Source organism: Oncorhynchus masou, chromosome 18 (genome assembly GCF_036934945.1).
Source record: "Oncorhynchus masou masou isolate Uvic2021 chromosome 18, UVic_Omas_1.1, whole genome shotgun sequence".
Lineage (NCBI taxonomy): Eukaryota > Metazoa > Chordata > Actinopteri > Salmoniformes > Salmonidae > Oncorhynchus > Oncorhynchus masou.
The window spans coordinates 40,683,800-40,704,756 of record NC_088229.1 but is presented as its reverse complement, the minus strand read 5'-3'; the positions used below and the strand labels follow the sequence as shown (position 1 = coordinate 40,704,756).

General features: G+C 42.2%; 1 protein-coding gene and 1 pseudogene across 2 annotated transcripts; one reads left to right on the top strand and one right to left on the bottom strand.

Annotated features, from left to right (window-relative positions):
* The first annotated feature begins 1,245 nt into the window (after positions 1–1,245).
* Positions 1,246–14,664, top strand: LOC135504598 (serine/threonine-protein kinase Sgk2-like). Of its 2 annotated transcripts, XM_064923317.1 has the most exons (14): positions 1,246–1,426; positions 2,325–2,474; positions 6,210–6,280; positions 6,406–6,464; positions 6,986–7,043; positions 7,432–7,515; positions 8,146–8,277; positions 10,272–10,384; positions 10,475–10,511; positions 10,679–10,765; positions 10,899–10,994; positions 12,301–12,456; positions 12,646–12,735; positions 13,145–14,664. In XM_064923317.1, exons 3-14 carry the CDS (start codon positions 6,263–6,265, stop codon positions 13,301–13,303), a joined length of 1,089 nt encoding a protein of 362 aa, XP_064779389.1. In that variant the 5' UTR covers positions 1,246–1,426; positions 2,325–2,474; positions 6,210–6,262; the 3' UTR covers positions 13,304–14,664. The 2 variants fall into 2 exon arrangements, with proteins under 2 accessions (XP_064779389.1, XP_064779387.1); XM_064923315.1 differs by lacking the exon at positions 2,325–2,474.
* A 693-nt stretch (positions 14,665–15,357) lies between these two features.
* Positions 15,358–20,584, bottom strand: LOC135559360 (cation channel sperm-associated auxiliary subunit delta-like; annotated as a pseudogene).
* Positions 20,585–20,957: the final 373 nt, after the last annotated feature.

The window sequence follows — 20,957 nt, the reverse complement described above, 5'->3', positions numbered from 1 at the left end:
AAGGAAGGGGGCCTCGACCCCAAGCGAAGGGTCCCCCAAACACCCTAGGTCCCGGCGGCCACGGCCTGACAGCGCTGCGGCGCCTAGGGCGATGCGCCTAGGGAGGGATCCCCCTGGGCCCCGAAGGACGGGACGATGATCTATTCAGAAGAGCAGGATGAGGTGAGCTTGATAAAGACTCACCCCGCTCCTGTACAAGGGACTGAAGACAGCCTTTTAACAAAGTGGCTTTTTAACATGTTTTTCATGTCTTAAAAATGTTCTGCCTTTGTTAGATCATTAGTACACATTTTAAATGGCTTTTACAGATTTGATGTTTTTACAAGGAAAGTACTTTTATTCATGGTTGTTTTCATTGGTTTTAACAACATGTACTTTTTAACAAATTTAAATGTAACTTTCAAATGCTGTGTTTTATGCTTTGCTGCCGTTTTTATGTGTATAAATGATGTAAAAAATGTATGAGCTGTTTTTAAAGGAATTGTGCCAATAAAACTTTTCCAAAAGAAAAAAATCACTTCAAGCTCTTGTTTGCTGAAGTTTTTTTGGCGCTTTCCTTGGTTATGCATTTATGTTTGTGATATAGCTAGTCTGATGGCTATAATGTGAGAAAATGTACTTTTATTTTTGTGTATAAAGGGTTCGCGATGTAGAAAATAGAAAAATAAAGAAAAACCCTTGAATGAAAAAAACTGCAGTTGCAGTCCCCCAGTTGCTCTGCAAGCACGGAGAGGATAGTCTCCGCTGCTGGCCTGCTCTCCAGCCACCATCACATGAGCCTGAAGCCACAGACTTTTCTCAAAATGAATTCATAAGCACTGTAGACTGAGCGTAATAAGCCATTTTTTCCCCATTTCATTTGGATTTAATTCTAAGTAAGTCACAGCCGATATGCGCAATTTATAGACTATAATGATTTAATACAACTAAATGTTGTTTCAATTCTGAGCGCTTAATAATGTCCCTGACTCCCTACAAGCGTAGTGTGTCACACTCACAAATGCTTCACAATGTATTTATTTGTAGGCTATAACTTTGAAATAATTGAAATAATAGAGCCTAAATAATTATTTGATGTTCCTTCTTAGGCTCCCTGTCTGCACACACCGCTCTTTGAGCGATGAGCGGGATATGCGACCGCTCAACTCTGCTCAAATACTCTGCTCCCCATAGCTCCGAATTGACATGATTGGTTGACGGTAGGCGGGGGCGGTAGCCGACGTCCTGTATAAATACAAACTCACTTCCTTAACAAGTTCGTTCGCTATAGTTCTGGTCTTCTCCTTTTAGCGCAAAAAGTATGAAAGCGCTGAAGTCTGCGGAGGCTGTAAATGCTGTACGGCCACTTCAGGCGGCGGATTAACCAAACAGAACCTATAACTAAGGCATTGCACGTGTCACGCAGCAGTATCAGAGAGGAAAAAAGGTTCGTGACAGGCATGCTTGCAGATTTGCAGAAAGTAAAACGGCTTCTCTAGCTCAAACGGTTAAAATATTATCCATATTAACAGAACTACCTTTTTATCTTCCTGCGCAATTTCACGTGCATTTGATAGAATTTCACAATGTGAGCCGTTGTAAACTAATCCCGGGCGCTAAAATTCAGCCCTAGCATTTCAGCCCCCCCACCCTCCTTTCAGGGTAAAGTTTCAGCTGAACTTTGAGAGGACTGTTGCCTAACTACTTGTAGAAAGCGTGTTTCTCTCGAAGACCTACAAACTAAAGTAATTACCCGTATTAGACTGAAAGATATAAATACATTTTGTCAAACCTGAAAGGCTCTCCATGCTCATGAGTTGCTTATTCAACATATTCTCTGCCACTTCACTCAATCCAGTTGTAAAAGTATCCCCTTCCTAGCTGTTTTACTAAAACCAACCTAAAATGTTCCCTTGGCCAAATAAAACAGCCATTCATGTGGCATCGTTTCTGCATCTCCAAATTTTGCAAGAGGTAAGAGTATGCGCTTAAATGAGCTCATTCGGTGCAGCGGGAGTGGGGGTGAAGCGCTGCTGGAGCTCACGGAAGCGTTGCTCACGGGAGCTCCGCTACTTCTCACAACGGTGGCAGGTGCTCGTTTAGTAAAGTTAGATCAAAGCTGAATTAATATCTTAGAAGATCAGATAAGGATTCATTGGTATTCTACATAACACTTTCCAATATAACAACATAGTATAACGTTGTTATTACACCAAAAACACCACCTTATTTATATTTTATGAGATTTCTGGATGGTTAGCTGAGTAATCAAGCCCCGAGGATAGTGGATATCCATAAGGCTAGTTCATTTGGCGAGTGACCCCAACTAGCCCTGCTTTCTGTAGCCCTAAAATGCAGGACAACAATAGCGCTGTGCTCTGAGCTGCGACAACTACAGCGCTGTGCTCTGTGCTTCGACACTTGACTCGAGCCAAGGGACTTCGGTCAGTCAGTCGATTAGACAGCACTCCACCGACCGCACGCACCTGCGACAGGTAGGCTTGAACTCAGTTTTAACATTTACTGCAGGTAGGTTGAGAATGTACACAATGTACTGTAAAATGTAGCCTTTTATGTATTTCTGGTTAGTGGTGACTACAGGTCTGGTCCTTGCCATTCTACCGCCATTGGGGAGACCAAAAAATGTCGCCCCCGCAAAATTAGATTAGTCCCAGTCCCAATGAGGTTGAAAATACATCTAAAATAGTATTTTCCAGACATTGAAGTTAGGTTCAATTTATATTCTGAATGAAAGCTGAAAATGTATTTTCCATATGTTTAAAATGTTCCGTATTTTCCATGTTTTCCATGTTTGTTTTTGTCAATGTTCCATATGTACATATTTTCCAGGACATTGAAAAATAAGCATTTTCCGAATGTTGAAATCAGGATAATTTTTGGTTCTGAATTAAATGTGAAAATAAGTAATTTATTGACGTCTATGTTTGGGCCAAATCAAAGGCTGGTCGAGACAGGATCAAAAATTAACCAAACATAGAAGTCTATGATTGCTTCAGATTTGGTCCGGACCGAACCAAAAATCTATGTCCATGGATGTTGAAATCAAGGCCGGTCTGGACCGCACAAAATCTGAACCAAACATAGAAGTCTATGATTGGTTCAGATTTGGTCTGAACCGGATCAAAATCCAATGTCCGTGGATGTGGAAATCAAGGCTGGTTCGGAACTGCACCAAAAAAAGACACCCAAAAGGCTTTGCCGTAGGTTCGTGCTTACTGAGGAGTAGCCTACAGTGTTGTCTGAAATGACATTTTATGAATGCCCATCGATGTGGTAACAGGCCATTGCGTTGGCTTAATTAGTCCTGATTCTTGTGACTAATCAACTTGGCTATTTACACTCTGAATATCAGCTACCAAACTTTATCAGGAGTTATCGTGAGCCTATTTGCAATGTGTTTACACAGCGGGAATCGCTATGATCAGCTTGTCAATAATTAATGGATACAAACTTGAAACCCCTGATCATGACAATGGGGTGGGACTCCTGGACAACAGTTGTGATTGTCCATTCCATATTGTCCATTTTACTTTGACCTTTCCTGTTTTTAGGAGATGTTGTTTGTTAACATGACAGCTAATTTTTTTATTTGAATGAGTGCCCTTTAGGTTAGGCAATTAAATCAGATAAACCTGCATGATGTAAAAAGGTCATTACATTGTCATATATTTTATCTCCCGACTGTAGGCTACAGAAAAGACCACATACTATTTCTACCATATCCTATATCTGCTACATTATTGATGTTCGATCATTTTTTTGACAGCGCTGCAGTGATGCATCTCTCCAACAGCACCCCGGAGAGAGGTGTTGGACAAGCAAAATATTTTGCGCCTTTGACAATGTGACCACTGCTTATCAAAGGGGCGTCATCAGCGCACACCTAAAAAAATCTATATGCCACTGGTTGAGAGAAATTGTCATTGTTTTGGCGCAGAATTAAGTGAGGTTTTATGTGTTGTTGTTTGGAGGTGCGTCTTGGTGAGTTTATCTCAGAAAATGCCGCCCGCGTCAACCTTCCGCCATAGGTGGCCGCCTAATCCTGCCTAATGAGCGTGCCAGCCGTGGTTGAATGTTTGAAATATGGTTCTATCAAGTTGGAAAATGTTCTCCAAATACTCTAAATAGCCTTGTAATCACTCAAAGAATACAATGGTAAACCGTAATAGGCTAGTAGTCTATTTAAGTCCTTTGATACAGTGCATTCGGGAAGTATTCAGACCCCTTGACTTTTTCCACATTTTGTTACGTTAAAGCCTTATTCTAAAATGGATTAAATGAAACAATTTCATCAACAATCTACACACAATACCACATAATCACAAAGTGAAAACCGTTTTTTAGATTTTATTTTGCAAAGAAAATATATATATCAGAAATACCTTTCTTCTATAAGTATTCAGTCCCTTTGCTTTGAGACTCAAAATTGAGCTCAGGTGCATCCTGTTTCCATTGATCATCCTTAATGTTTCTAGAGCATGATTGGAGTCCACCTGTGGTACATTCAATTGATTGGACATGATTCGGAAAGGCACACACCTGTCTATATAAGGTCCCACAGTAGACAGTGCATGTCAGAGCAAAAACCAAGCCATGATGTTGAAGGAATTGACCATAGAGCTATGAGACAGGATTGTGTCGAGGCACAGATCTGGGGAAGAGTACCAAAACATTTCTGCAGCTTTGAAGGTCCCCAAGAACACAATGGCCTCCATCATTCTTAAATTGAAAAGGTTTGGACCCACCAAGACTCTTCCTAGAGCTGGCCGCCCTGCAATACGGAGCAATTGTGGGAGAAGGGCCTTGGTTAGGTAGGTGACCAATAACCCGATGGTCACTCTGACAGAGCTTCAAAGTTCCCCTGTGGAGATGGGAGAACATTCCAGAAGAACAACCATCTCTGCAGCACTCCACCAATCAGGCCTTCATGGTAGAGTGGCCAGACCGAAGCCACTCCTCAGTAAAAGGCACACGACAGCCCGCTTGGAGTCTGCCAAAAGGCACCTAAAGGACTCTCAGACCCTGAGAAACAAGATTCTCTGGTCTGATGAAACCAAGGTTGAAGACTTTGGCCTGAATGCCAAGCGTCATGTCTGTAGGAAACTTGGCACCATCCCTACGGTGAAGCATGGTGGTGGCAGCAGCATGCTGTGGGGATGTTTTTCAGTGGCAGGGACTGTGAGATTAGTCAGGATAAAGGGAAAGATGAATGGAGCAAAATACAGATCCTTGATGAAAACCTGCTCAAGATCTCAGACTGGGACGAAGGTTCGCTTACAACAGGACAATGACCCTAAGCACACAGCCAAGACAACGCAGGAGTGGCTTCGGGACAAGTGTCCCTGAACCCGATCTAACATCTCTGGAGAGACCTGAAAATAGCTGTGTAGCGACGCTCCCCATCCAACCTGACAGAGCTTGAGAGGATGCTAATTTCTAAGAGCATGTTTTTGCTTTGTCATTATTGGGTATTGTGTGTAGATTGTTTTTCCCCCCTCATCAATGTAATCTATCTTAGAATAAGGCTGTAATGTAACAAAATGAGGAAAAAGTCAAGGGGTCTGAATACTTCCCAAATGCACTGTATGTGAATATTTTTTTTATGCTGACAGAATAGATCTGCTGAATGTTTTCGTAGTTTGTAAATACCCTATTTGTAATTTGCACCTGCATTTACACAATGGTATAATTTGAGAATTTAAGGCCTATAATAATCCCAAAGCCCTAATTAGAGGGTAATACACATGACTGTAGAAATGGATATCAGCCTTCAAATGGGTTTCTAACTTTCCACACATCTACTGTAGCACATTACAATCTACTCTTGAGGACATATGGCTGTTTATTCAGTAGGCCTAAAGGTTAAATATTTCTTAAGACCATGGAAGGAACATTTCAAAACATTCAGACATTCTTGGCAAGTGACCGTCTGTGGGGGAGATTGAAATTGGTTTGAATAATGACCTAAGCAGTCCCGCACACATTTGTGGACACGGGAAAGTAACATTTGCCATGTAAAAGTGTCCACTGATATGAACTCTCCAAAACAACAAATATCCTTTGATGTGCCTGCCTGCGTTGGGTTTCATACCAGAACTACCAGTTTGTCAGGGTCAAGCTGGCATAGGGGGACCAGCAGCAGAGTCACACACTGTTGTGGGGTGCTATCATGTCATTATGTTCCTATCGTGTTCTCTTTGTAATGACAGGTCTGGGAAGCACTGATGTAGGCTCCCTGGTGGGCAAGGAATGGACCAAGGCCATGGCGAATTGTAATCCAGTGAGTGTTTCACTCTCTAGTGTGCTGTGCTTTGTAGTCTATCAAGGATGTAATCCTATTTTTGCTACTGGTTGTTTACACTGCTTTGCTCTATCATTCATCGTTTTATTCTACTTGTCTTCTAGCTTAGATCACCGTCCTCCGCCCTCAGTGAGGTCAACCTGGGACCCTCGGCAAACCCACAGTATGTACAGTATTAAGAGTAATGGGTTTCGGTGATTCATAATGCCCCGTAGAACTGACATCTGGTAACCCTTTACCAATGGAATTGTGATCCCGATGCATTCATTAACAAAACTATTTTCACCTCGATATGATGCCACACATCAGCTGCAACCACTAACATACACTGCTGTACTTTGCTATTGAGACTCGGGGCTCTTTTCAATCCCCATGGTGGAAATTCAGCTTTACAGCGTGATTGAAATTGAATGGCATTTTTTCCCGGCTTTAGCGGAGACTGTGTTCGCGATGAACACTGCAGGTGTTCGGCTCAATCCGAAATGACCTTTACATTTCTATTGTGGATTCTGTAACGCTTCAGCTTCACCTATTGAATAGAGCCCTTGATCGAACATGCTATTTCATGCATCATACCAGAGTCATGTTGCGAGACGGTTGTCTCTGCCATAACCTGTCATGATACGCGTCATGTCAATCCGTATGACACAGATATCTGTATCATCATTCCTGTTCTTGTTTCAGTGCCAAGCCCACTGACTTTGACTTCTTGGCTGTTATTGGAAAAGGGACCTATGGGAAGGTAAGACAGACTACACTGCTGTCTGTCTGATAAAGGGCTGCATGCCTTCATCAATGATTAACTCTGTCTATGCAGGACTGTTAAGGTTACCTTGATGAAAAGGCAAAAACAAATCAATGAATGATGATAAGGTTGTTGACAAATTGTACTCCAGATGAGTAGCCATTTTTAATTTGTCCAGTTAATTTTGCAGTCCTTTTTCATTGTGTCTATGACTACCGTACTTTCTTTCTATGTTTTGTGTGACTGTTAATCAAATATGTTGTTTGTGTGTATTACATTGACCCTCTAGATTGATTTAAGATATGTTTTTGATAAGAGTGTCATATTAGTCGGTGAAGTTTTGAGTAAACAACCAGAGATTTATTGGCAACCACCCTGCATCCAGGTCCTGCTCGCCAAGCTCAAAGCTGACAACAAATTCTATGCGGTCAAAGTTTTACAGAAGAAAGTCATCCTGAAGAAAAAGGAGGTTGGTCTATAAACATTTTATTTAGTTATTCATTCTCCCAACCAACTCACATATAGGTTATTTATTTTCTGTGCTAAAGGTCCATTAAATGACACCAATAAAACCCTTTATGTCAGTATATATTCAACATGTGTATGCATTTCACTGTGTAGCAGAACTGGTTTTGCCCAAGTCTGTTGTGTGTTTCTAAGAAAGATAATATCTAATCTAATCTGAATTGTCTTCTGTCCTTTGTACTCTGACAGACTGATTATACAGCCCCCAGTCTCTGTGTTTCTTACTAACTGTACATTCCCATAATCAGAGCTGTTTCTTCCCCTTGGTTTTGTATCACTTGATACTTATAAGCAAGTCTTGGACTTTATGAGCTACTCACAGACACACGTTATAGCTGTCTGACAGACCTAGTCAGATGTGTGTAGACGGCTGCACTTGTGACTTAAAGCAGCATAAATAACACTGTGGGCCTTTTTAGGAAAGAGGTGTCTCGCTCTCTCCCCACTCTTTCTGTGTATTGTCTCTTGTCTCGCGCTTGGGGCTGAAGCAGTGGCGCTGACAGGGGCCTGTATTCTGCTGTGTCCTGCCCTCTGCCTCGTGTCCGCTGGTTCAATGCTGCTTTGTGTCCTCTAGCAAAAGAACATCATGGCAGAGAGGAACGTGCTGCTGAAGAGCCTGAAGCACCCTTTCCTGGTGGGCCTCCACTACTCCTTCCAGACCCCAGAGAAGCTCTACTTTGTCCTGGACTATGTCAACGGGGGAGAGGTAGCTGGCTAATGGTCCTGGGTTTCCTGAAAGGTTGCATATGATATGCAAATGACAAAAAGGAATGGACTGTAGCAATGTTCCTAATAAGCCATCCTTTATTTACAGTACCAGTCCCCAGTTTTGACACACCTACTCATTCAAGGGTTCTTCATTATTTTTACTATGTTCTACATTGTAGAATAAGAGTGAAGACATCAAAACTATGAAAAATCACATATGGAATCGTGTAGTAACCAAAAAAGTGTTAAATAAATCAACATATATTTTAGATTCTTCAAAGTAGCCACCCTTTGCCTTGATGACAGCTTTGCACATGCTTGGCATTCTCTCAACCAGCTTCACCTGGAATGCTTTTTCAACATTCTTGAAGGAGTTCCCACATTTGTATAACACTTTTTTGGAAACTACATGATTCCATATGTGTTATTTCACAGTTTTGATGTCTTCACTATTATTCTACAATGTAGAAAATAGTCCAACTCATCCCAAACCATCTCAATTGGGTTGAGGTTGGGTGATTGTGGAGTCCAGGTCATCTGATGCAGTATTCCACTCTCCTTCTAGGTCAAATAGCCCTTACACAGCCTGGAAATGTGTGCTGGGTCATTGTCCTGTTGAAAAACAATTGATAGTCCCACTATGCACAATCCAAATGGGATGGTGTATTGCTGCAGAAAGCTGTAGTAGCCAGGCTGGTTAAGTGTGCCTTGAATTCTAAATAAATCACAGTGTCACCAGCAAAGCACCACCACACCTCCTCTTCCATGCTTCACGGTGGGAGCCACACATGCGGAGATCCTCCATTCACCTACTCTCCCTCTCACAAAGACACGGCAGTTGGAACCAAAAATCTCAAATTTGGACTCATCAGACCAAAGGACAGATTGCCACCGGTCTAATGTCCATTACTCTTATTTCTTGGCCCAAGCAAGTCTCTTCTTATTGGTGTCCAGTAGTGGTTCAGTAGTGGTTTCTTTGCAGCAATAAGACCATGAAGGCCTGATTCACGCAGTCTCCTCTGAACAGTTGATGTTTAGCTGTGTCTGTTACTTAAACACTGTGAAGCATTTATTTGGTTTGCAATCTCTTGTGCAGTTAACTCTAATGAACGTATCCTCTGCAGCAGAGGTAACTGTGGCAGTCCTGATGAGAGCCAGTTTCATCATAGCGCTTGATGGGTTTTGCAACTGCGCTTGAAGAAACTTTCAAAGTTCTTGACATTTTCCAGATTGACTGACCTTCACGTCTTAAAGTAATAATGGACTGTCATTTATCTTTGCTTATTTGATCTGTTCTTGCCATAAGATGGACTTGGTCTTTCATCAAATATGGCTATCTTCGGTATATCAACCCTACCTTGTCACAACACAACTGATTGGCTCAAACGTATTAAGAAGGAAATAAATTCCACAAATTAACTTTTAACAAGGCACACATGTTAATTGAAATGCATTCCAGGTGACTACCTCATGAAGGTGGTTGAGAGAATGCCAAGAGTGTGCAAAGCTGTAATCAAGGCAAAGGGTGGCTACTTGGAAGAATCTCAAATATAAAATATATTTGGATTTTTTTGCTTACTACATGATTCCATATGTGTTATTTCATAGTTTTGATGCATTCTCTATTCTACAATGTAGAAAATAGTTAAACAAATAAAGAACAACCCTTGAATGAGTAGGTGTGTCAACTTTTGACTGGTACTGTATATTAAAGCTGCCAAGCTATTGACAGCACAGAAGCAGCAGCGCAGTGTGTCATAGCCCCAAGCCCTGGTCTTAGTCACACTTTACACCCATTTACTGATCGGCTCAGTCCAAAGTCTATGTGTCACAGTATTATGATGAGTCAATTATGTAGCGGTAGTAATATGACATGCTTTGTCAGAGCCCAGGAGACTGACAGTTAAAACAACAAGGCAGAACTGTTTTCTTTCTCCCTCTATCGCTAACTTCTTCTTCTCCCTCTCATTCCCTCTCTCTCTGTCTTGGAAGATTTTCTTCCACCTGCAGAGGGAGCGGTGCTTCTTGGAGCCGAGGGCTCGGTTCTATGCTGCCGAGGTTGCCAGTGCCATCGGCTACCTTCACTCCCTCAACATCGTTTACAGGTCAGACACATTCACGCAGAAGCAACACGTTATTATGTACACTATTGAGGGTCTGTGAAATCAAATGTCTGTTTGTTTGTTCTTTTGTAGAGATTTAAAGCCAGAGAATATTCTCTTAGACTCTCAGGTAAGTGTTGACTCATAAGTGGATGTAATGTTATTGGATTGTTTTCAATATCTCAACTCACTTCCTTCTCATCTTAGGGAAGATGGTTCAAGATTTCGCAAAAACAGTATCGTATGTGGTCCTGTAAGATTGATTGGGAAGGTGCTTAAAACCGATGTGTGTTCCAGGGCCACGTGGTGCTTACGGACTTTGGGCTGTGTAAAGAGGGAGTGGAGCCGGAGACCACCACGTCCACTTTCTGTGGAACCCCAGAGGTGAGGGATAGCCCTGAGATTGTGTCTGTGCTCAATGATATGTTAGTTATAACATATGTCTAATAGTCATTTACAGCTCTATATATCCATATGTGTATTTCTCTCTCTCTCTGTCTCTCGTCTCTCTCTCTAGTATTTGGCCCCTGAGATTCTGCGTAAGGAGCCCTATGACCGCACAGTGGACTGGTGGTGTCTGGGAGCTGTGCTCTATGAGATGATCTATAGTCTTGTACGTTTTTGAATCTTAGCCACCCAATGCTTTTACTTGCGTCGTATGGTTAAATGTACTAAAGAGGAACAATGAAGATGCGCGTTTGTTTTCAAAGGATCAAGCTACGGGCTCCTAATAACAACATGGAACGAAATGTATTCCACAAGATCAAATGGCACTCCCTAAAAACGCAACCCTAAAAAAACACACTCGTTGGAAAGCTTTTTAAGAATTCACTGATAAATTGGTGCACGTGGAAGACGAAAGGCATATAAATCATAAATGACTTGGTATTAGGAAAGACATTTATTTCCATGACATGATTTAAAAAAAGCAATTTTGGATTGACCCATGTAGACATTTTCAAATATATGCAATTTAAAAGTTTTATATCACAAAATTTGGATTAGGAATCTTGAGGGAATCCTATTTGAGTCAGAAAACGATGTTCATATGGTAGGTAAGCTATACAAACCCTTGCAGAGAGCATATCCAACTGACAATATCTTAGAAAAAATATAAGCTGTTGGAACCAAGACTTAACTGATATTGGCACGAGATGGAGGAAATGTCTGAAAATAACTAATGAAATGAGTTAAACGAAAAAATATGCTTAATCCAGTATAAACTAATGTATAGCATGTATTTTACAAAATTCACATTCTACAGCACAACGGAACAACGGCAGTCATGTCGTAAATGTAAAACTAACAAAGACTCAATAATCCATGCCGTCTGGGAATTATTAGTCCAAAAGTTATGGGCAGAGTTAGAAAGTTGTCTGTCAGAATTATTACGATGTAAATGTACTTTTAATCCGTCTGTCTACATATTACAAGACGTGGCTTCTGAGGGTGCAGTGAGGTACCCGATGGGTCGGACGATACTTTTCTCCTCAATCATCTTGAAAAAACGTAATACTTAAAAACTGGAAAATCAACACAATGGAAAGGTCAAATGTTTTATTATCTGAATTTCTAACGTGCGTGGGCGACGGAGGGAATCAAAATGGCGCAGTTTGAGGCCATGTGGCGGTGAGTGATGCGGGTGCTAGAGATGGAGGTGTGAGCTTGAGGGTCAGGGCAGGTGGGATGTAGCTGTTTGTGTGATGTATATTTGTATGTGTATGTTTAGTATTTTTAAAGAAAGTAGTACTAAAATAAAACAATTTTGAATCTTATATAGCTACTATACTTAATGCAATCTAAGGCCAATCCAAATATTATTTCCTTGTGCAGCAAATGTCCCAACACAATTATGTTACCAACTTCAGGAAATGTTTCTGGAGTAGCTGGTGGCTACAGTGTCTCTACTCCTTTTCTAGCCTCCTTTTTACAGCCGGGACATGTCTGAGCTGTATGATGGTATCCTGCACAAGCCTCTGCCTCTGCCCCCAGGGAAGTCAGACGCTGTCTGTAGTCTGCTCCAGGGCCTCCTGCAGAAAGACCAGCACTGCAGGCTGGGAGCCATCGACGACTTTGTGAGTGGCTGACTAGACCCTCTCCATGGACCATGGATTGCATCTGAAATGGCACCCTATACCCAATATAGTGCACTACTTCTGTGCCATTTCGGAAGCAACCCCATGCCTTTGCCGGTTACTGTGTTTCACTAATGTTCACTCAGTTATACATCGCTTCTTGTGTATGATTCTTGTTTTACTTTGCAGTTAGAAATCAAGAACCATGTGTTCTTCTCCCCGATTAACTGGGATGACCTGTACCACAAGCGGATCACTCCTCCATACTACCCCAATGTGGTGAGTTTTTGGGAAAGTCTATAACATTGGTAGGCAATTAGATTCAGCCGCGGGTCAATTTTTGTTGGAGTGGATTGTCGGGGGTTGGGGGGGGGGGCGTAATCATTCGTACACTGCAAATTGACCACAACTAAGCCCAAAAAGAGATTTGTAGTTGAAAAGAACATTCATTTCATACCTTGATTACATTGAGACACGATCACATCTTTTTTATTGGTGGGAGTACTTGGGAACAGATTTACAACAGAATTATTTTGGGGGGCTGATTTGCTGTCTTTTTTTTTTGACCAAAAACTAAATCCCCCTCCCACTTTTGGGGGCCAAAATAAATAGTCTGTTGCCGACCCTGGCCTATAACATGCCGGTTGTTTCTTACCATATTCCCTAACATGTCTCCTCTCTCCTCCAGAAAGGGCCAGCGGACACGCAGCACATAGACCCAGAATTCACCAGGGAGATGGTGCCTAACTCGGTGGGTCGCACCCCTGAGCTGAACGCCAGCACCAGCAGCAACAGCGCCTTCAATGGGTTCTCTTACGTCTGTGGTGAAGAAGACAGCTTCCTCTAAGACAGGGAAGAAGGGCCCTCGCAGCACCACCACTGCCTGCGCTCGGGGTAGAAGTTACCCCTGACCACATATGTAGGATTCAATTCCTCAACCCCAAATCCTAACCTTAACCTCTAAGTCAGGAGGTGAAAAAGATATTTGGCCCTTGATCCGTTAGTGGCAACATCTATCAACTTCATTGGCCATCAGCCATAGAAATGGAGCACATTGAACAGAATGCATTTTTGCGTCGGCTATGCACAGTGGCTGCCTCGTCTGTTTATCTAGACCTCATTAGAACAGGCAGACGTGGCAAACACTAATCATATGTGTGAAACTCTAGTCGAAACCATGTTTCTGCTCTTTAAGTGACCTTTTTTTTTTTTTTTACAAAACACGGTGGACCTTCCAAACATTTGTTATTTTAAATGAAATGTGATGATTGTCCAACAATATATTATTGATTTAAAAACATGCCGTTTCTGTTATCACAGACTTTTTGATAGCTCACCCAAATTACACATTTACTTAATGGTTTCCTTTCTCTGTCAGCAGTCTATAGAAAAGGTTTGACGGCAATTATAGATGATTTGAACATGCGTGGAAAATGTGCGTATCAGTACCATGACTTGAATGAGATTTGTGCCACAAATGCCACAAAGTCATGGTACAGATATAAGCAATCGATGGACAAGGTATGACAGCAATCGATGCTTTGGTTTCATTTCCGTGGCACTGTTTCTAAATGTACAAAAAATGAAGAACATTCACACATACAGGTACTTTGAAAAATGTAAACACTGCACAGTGTTGTTCATCTTCCCAGGTGATTTTATTGAAACAAAGTCTAAAAGCTTAGCATCCACCGTTTTAGCCTTTGTGGAACAAATCCTGATACCGTTATTAGCACTTTTTCACACACAGGTTCAAGTCATGTATACGTGACTTTGTTGAGCTTCACAATCAATTTGAGATACTTTCTCGGGATTTGAACATGTCGAAAAATGCTAACATCAGTACGAGGACTTGGATGTGATTTGTTCCACAAATGCTAAAACCTTAGCATTTGGAAACATTTCCAGAGGGAATAAAACCAAAGCACAGATTGCTGTTATACCATAGACTGCTTACTGGGTAAGGAAACCAATGTGTTATTTTGTAATGTGGGTGAGCTATCCCTTTAACAGCAACATAAACCTACGCCATCTTCTTACAACTGTAAAGGTGCGTGCCATGGTGTTCTTAACCTTGTGAAACAAGCCATAGGATTGTGTCAACGCAACGGGTGACATTAAAGACTGTTGACTTATGCCAGCACCGTGTTAAAGGTGACTGATGCGCAATGAAGTATGTGTACATAAAAACATTACAATGAATAACTATCCATATGTTTACCGTGTCTTGCGTCGACAGAGCTTCCATCTGATTGAAGTGTGAGACAAAAACTGCCGTTATGAAGAAATGATTGCTATAAACTCTTTATTTCTCAAAACATTTTCATCAAGCAAAACACACAAGGACAGTATTAAAAAAGCTTTATGCAAATGTATCATTTCCCATATCAACAGAATTCAGATCGAATAACTGTGTTCCTAAAACTGAAAACAGTTTCTAAATCAATCAAAAACAAGACAAAAAGGCTGGGATCAGTTACTGACAGAGTTCATGCTGAACAGCTCATCACATTTATTTCACGCTGCTCAGAGGACATGTGTTTTTTCCTGTTTTGGGATGTATTGGGAGTGCGTGTGTTTGACAAAAAAAAACATCTGAAAGTGTTGCGCTTTATGTGTAAAGTGTGTGTCCATCCTGTTATGGTGAGCACGCTGGCTGAGGAGAAAGCCGATGAGCAGCAGGACCACAAAGATGACCCGGGAAGATGCCCAGTGCCACACCAGATGGCAGAGGGTGAGGAAGGAATGCCCCGTGCACACTGAATGTAGTTGTCAGCGTATAGTAGCTGCAGAAACACCGAGACAGTGAATATAAATAAATATTACAATATCAATAACAATCCAGTTTGAATGTTTACTATAGAATATGGCATATAAATAGTGTACTAACTATGAACACTTCTTATGTCCTATTCCACTTGATAGGAAAATATTCCACTACCGTATTCAACCTTCAGTTGATGTATTACAGAGTACAGCCTGGTAACTAAGTGCGCTCATAACAATAAAAATAAGGCCAGGTTCAAAGCAAGCAGAGGGATGAATGTATGAGATATTAATGAGGACAAGGACGATGTATCCGCATTTTATAAGTTGAATACGTCGGATGAATATCCAAATCAAACGTGGGAAATTAGGAAAGATCCTCCCTCGGGATGCAGGCCATATGACTCTGCTTACAGTGCATGGGGGCCTCTATTCTACAGTGCTGTGTCGACAAATTCCTATCGGCCATTATTGATTGGTGATAAAGTAAGAATTCAACTGTGTTGCTATAGAATGTGTACCGGTACATATATTCCTGGTCTGGGCTGTGTTGGGTTTGTTTTTTTCTGCTGCTGGCTCAGCAGAGAGGTCCAGTTCTTGGGCTGGGAGACACACTTGGCCTCCTGGCCCGACTGATGGTACTGGTAGTTATGCATGCCGTTCACCTCAAACATCCCAAAGTCGCCACTCGCCTGCTCCACAAGCTCATTACCGTTCCAGCTGCAATGGAACAGGGCGGGTTTGATGTTGGCTCAAAAACCAAGCAGCCATGTTTACCTGCGCTAGAAAATGCTGTATGGTGGGTTGGCTCTGGCGCTGTTGCTCTGTGACGGAGTGCCATGCTTGTTCTAATGGTCTTTGTGTGTGTGCCATGTAGTTATATCAAGGATCTGTCTGAACTCCACTTCACACAGAGATGACAGGTTGTCTTACACTGAACAATGTACAGTGAGTGTATTTTGTGGTCAGAGAAAAGGGTTGCCAGGGTTACTCACAGCTCCATGGAGGGTATCCAGGGGATATCGTGGTAGACCAGCAGGGGGCAGAAGTAGTCTGTGATGCTGTAGTAGGATATATGCAGGTCACTGGAGGCAGAGCAAGGCCGGAACAGAACCTCCTCCACTAAGAACACATACTTCTTAGTGGAGGAGGGGAAGGTGGTGGAAGAGGAGGATAATGAATGAAATACTAGTCGTTATAACTGCACATGAAATGACAAATATATATTAACAGCAATAACTTTATAACTCTGTATTAGCTTTCTTTGTGGAAGCCTTATGTTCCGCGAATAAAAAAGACCTAAAAAAAAAACACTTTGGCATCACAAGCATTTTTTTGTTGTTGCATAGAACAGATCAAATGTTTATTTAACATTTCTATCAAGCGTGACAGTCTAGAATCTTACTTCCATCAGTGCTCTGTAACAACCTCACCGCACAACCTACTTGAGGGTGACGTAAGAGAAGTTGTCCTGAAGCTGCTCTCGAGTGAACGTGCCCTTCGTGCAAGTGGTTATGTTCCTGTGGCAAAAAAAACAAACTAAAACGACAGAAAGACCCAATAAGTTTGAACACTTAGCTCTTACAGTAGTATTGTTCAGAAATGTTTTGAACGTTTTGAAAATAGGAAATACAGCGTGAGGAATTATCCCTCGCCTCAACATTCCAGCATGCTTTCCAGGAGGGCATCCAGTGAATGTGAGCTTTCTAAAAACGGGAAAAAGTGAATACAATAGTATGTAACTCCACACTGGAGGGATATAGCTTGTCCCCATGGGGTATATACAGAAAAGGCGAACACGTCCCCACGTTAACTCATACATATTATTGTGACTGTTAGAGGGCTGGGTTTCGGAGTCAGTACAGACAACAGGATTTTCAGTGCATCGCGCTGACAGGAATAAACATCTCTCCGGTAAGAAGAAGGACGGGGGTGTATGTTTCATGACTAACGACTCATGGTGTAATTGTAACAACATAAAGGAACTCAAGTCCTTTTGTTCACCTGATCTAGAATTCCTCACATTTAAATGCAGACCGTATTATCTCCCAAGAGAACTCTCCTCGGTTATTGTCACAGCTGTGTATATCCTCCCCGCAAGTGGATACCAAGACGGCCATCAAGGAACGTCTTTATGCAAATGACTTTATGCAAACTGGAAGCCATAATATATCCTGTGGCTAAATTTATTGTAGTTGGGGATTTTAACAAAGCTAATTTGAGGAACAAGCTCAACCATTGTTACTCTAACTTCCGCAATGCCTCCGCCCTCCTTTTGGCAAATCTGACCATGACTCCATCTTGTTGCTCCCCAGAAACTAAAACAGGAAGCGCCCGTGCTTAGGTCTATCCAACGCTGGTCTGACCAATCGGATCCCACGCTTCAAGATTGCTTCGATCACGTGGACTGGGATATGTTCCGGGTAGCCTCAGAGAACAACATTGACGCATACACTGACTTGGTGAGCAAGTTTATAAGGAAGTGTATAGGATGTTGTACCCACTGTGACTATTAAAACCATCCCTAACCAGAAACCGTAGATTGATGGCAGCATTCACACAAATCTGAAAGCACGTACCACTGCATTGAATCATGGCAAGGAAACTGGGAATATGGTCTACAAACAGTGTAGTTATTCCCTCTGCAATCAAACAAGCAAAGTGTCACTACAGAGACAAAGTGGAGTTGCAATTCAACGGCTCAAACACGAGACGTATGTGGCAGGATCTACAGACAATCACGGATTGCAAAAAGAATTACCAGCCCCGTCGCGGACATCGACGTCTTGCTTCCAGACGAATGAAACAACTTCTTTGAGGACAATACAGTGCCACCAACGCGGCCCGCTACCAAAGACTGTGGGCTCTCCTTCTCCGTGGCCGATGTGAGTAAAACATTTAAACGTGTTAACCCTCGCAAGGCTGCCGGCCCAGACGACATGAGCCTCGTCCTCAGAGCATGCGCAGACCAGCTGGCTGGTGTGTTTACGGACATATTCAATCAATCCCTATCCCAGTCTGCTCTCCTCACATGCTTCAAGATGACCAACATTGTTCCTGTTCCCAAGAAAGCCAAGGTAACTGAATGACTATGTAAATGACTATCGTCCCGTAGAACTCACTTCTATCATCGTGAAGTGCTTTGAGAGACTAGTCAAGGATCATATCACCACCCTACCTGTCACCCTAGACCAGTGGTTCCCAAACTTTTTATAGTCCTGTACCCCTTCAAACATTAATCTCCAACTGCATACCCCCTCTTGCACCAGGGTCAGCGCACTCTCAAATGTTGTTTTTTGCCATCATTGTAAGCCTGCCACACACACACTAGACGATACATTTATTAAACATAAGAATGAGTGTGAGTTTTTGTCACAAACCGGCTCGTGGGAAGTGACAAAGAGCTCTTATAGGACCAGAGCACAAATAATAATATTATAATAATCAATCATTTTGCTCTTTATTTAGCCATCTTACATTTAAGACTTTATTTGTTTATCGAAAATTGTGAATAACTCACCACAGGCTAATGAGAAGGGTGTGCTTGAAAGGATGCACATAACTCTGCAATGTTGGGTTGTATTGGAGAGAGTCTCAGTCTTAAATCATTTTTCACACACAGTCTGTGCCTGTATTTAGTTTTCATGTTAGTGCGGGCCGAGAATCCACTCTCACATATCCACTCTCACATAGGTCCGTGGTTGCAAAGGGCATCAGTGTCTTAACAGCACGATTTGCCAAGGCAGGATACTCTGAGCGCAGCCTAATCCAGAAATCTGGCAGTGGCTTCTGATTAAATAAAATTTTCACAGAACCACATGTTGCAATTTCAATAAGGCTCTCTTGTTCAGATATCAGTAAGTGGACTGGAGGCAAAACATGAAAGGGATAACGAATTCAGTTGTTTGTGTCCTCCGTTTCGGGAAAGTACCTGCGTAATTGCGCACCCAGCTCACTCAGGTGCTTCGCTATATCACATTTGACATTGTCCGTAAACTTGAGTTAATTTGCACACAAAAAAATCATGCAATGATGGAAAGACCTGTGTGTTGTCCTTGTTAATGCAGACAGAAAATAGCATCTTAATCATAGCCTCAATTTTGTCCCGCACATTTAATATAGTTGCGGAGAGTCCCTGTAATCCTAGATTCAGATTATTCGGCGAGAAAAAGCATCACCCAGATAGGCCCGTCGTGTGAGAAACTCCTCATCATGCAAGCGGTCAGACAAGTGAAAATTATGGTCAGTAAAGAAAACTTTAAGCTCGTATGTCAATTTAAAAAAACGTGTCAATACTTTGCCCTTGATACCCAGCGCACTTCTATATGTTGTAAAAGTGTTACATGGTCGCTGCCCATACCATTGCATAGTGCAGAAAATACACAAGAGTTCAGGGGTCTTGCTTTAACAAGTTAACCATTTTCACTGTAGTGTCCAAAACGCCTTTCAAGCTGTCAGGCATTCCTTTGGCAGCAAGAGCCTCTCGGCGGATGCTGCAGTGTACCCAAGTGGCATCGGGAGCAACTGCTTGCACACGCGTTACCACTCTACTATGTCTCCCTGTCATGGCTTTTGCGCCATCAGTACCGATACCAACACATCTTGACCACCAAAGTCCATTTGATGTCACAAAGCTGTCCAGTACTTTAAAAATATCCTCTCCTGTTGTCCTGGTTTCCAGTGGTTTGCAGAAGAGGATATCTTCCTTAATTGACCCCCCCATAAACGTAACAGACATATAACAGGAGCTGTGTCACTCCCGCCACATTTGTTGACTCATCCAGCTGTAACGCATAGAATTCACTGGCTTGTATGCAAAGCAGTAATTGTTTCAAAACATCTCCTGCCATGTCACTGATGTGTTGTGAAATAGTGTTGTTTGATGAAGTCATTGTCTGTACAGTTTTTGGCCTTTCCCCCAGCATTGTCCCAGCCATATCCGCGGAAGCAGGAATAATGAAGTCCTCCACAATAGTATGGGGCTTGCCTGTCCTAGCCACTCGGTAGCTCACCATATAAGACTCTTCTAGCCCCCTTCTTATTAATGGTATCTGTTGCTTTTATACATGTCTTACTACTCAAAAGTCGTCTTAATTCTCGCTCAAAAAACTCTGGTGGCTTATTTTTCAAATTGGCATGTTTTGTTTCTAAATGTCTGCGCAAGAGTGAAGGTTTCATTGAGTTGTGAGATAGTACTTTTGCACATATAACAGACTGTGGCTGAGGAAAGGCACTACTCCCAATGTAAGTGACCCCCAAATCAATGTAGTTCTCATCATATTTACGTCTCTTCGATGGTCCAACGTCCCTGTCTGTTGTTCGGTGCTTTCCTGGGTAAGGGGGCAGCTCTTCGGCTGTCCATGCTAGCTGAGCTATAACAACAAACACTAGATGGTTCAGGACTACCTGACATGATGACTCCTTGCTGTCCCCAGTCCACCTGGCCGTGCTGCTGCTCCAGTTTCAACTGTTCTGCCTTATTATTATTCGACCATGCTGGTCATTTATGAACATTTGAACATCTTGGCCATGTTCTGTTATAATCTCTACCCGGCACAGCCAGAAGAGGACTGGCCACCCCACATAGCCTGGTTCCTCTCTAGGTTTCTTCCTAGGTTTTGGCCTTTCTAGGGAGTTTTTCCGAACCACCGTGCTTCTACACCTGCATTGCTTGCTGTTTGGGGTTTTAGGCTGGGTTTCTGTACAGCACTTTGAGATATCAGCTGATGTACGAA

Excerpts from the sequence above, each read along its gene's own strand:
- LOC135504598 (XM_064923315.1), top strand. Across the intron at positions 7,044-7,431 it reads GAAAAGGGACCTATGGGAAG|GTCCTGCTCGCCAAGCTCAA; the intron begins GTAAGACAGACT and ends CCCTGCATCCAG. Across the intron at positions 10,995-12,300 it reads ATGAGATGATCTATAGTCTT|CCTCCTTTTTACAGCCGGGA; the intron begins GTACGTTTTTGA and ends CTCCTTTTCTAG.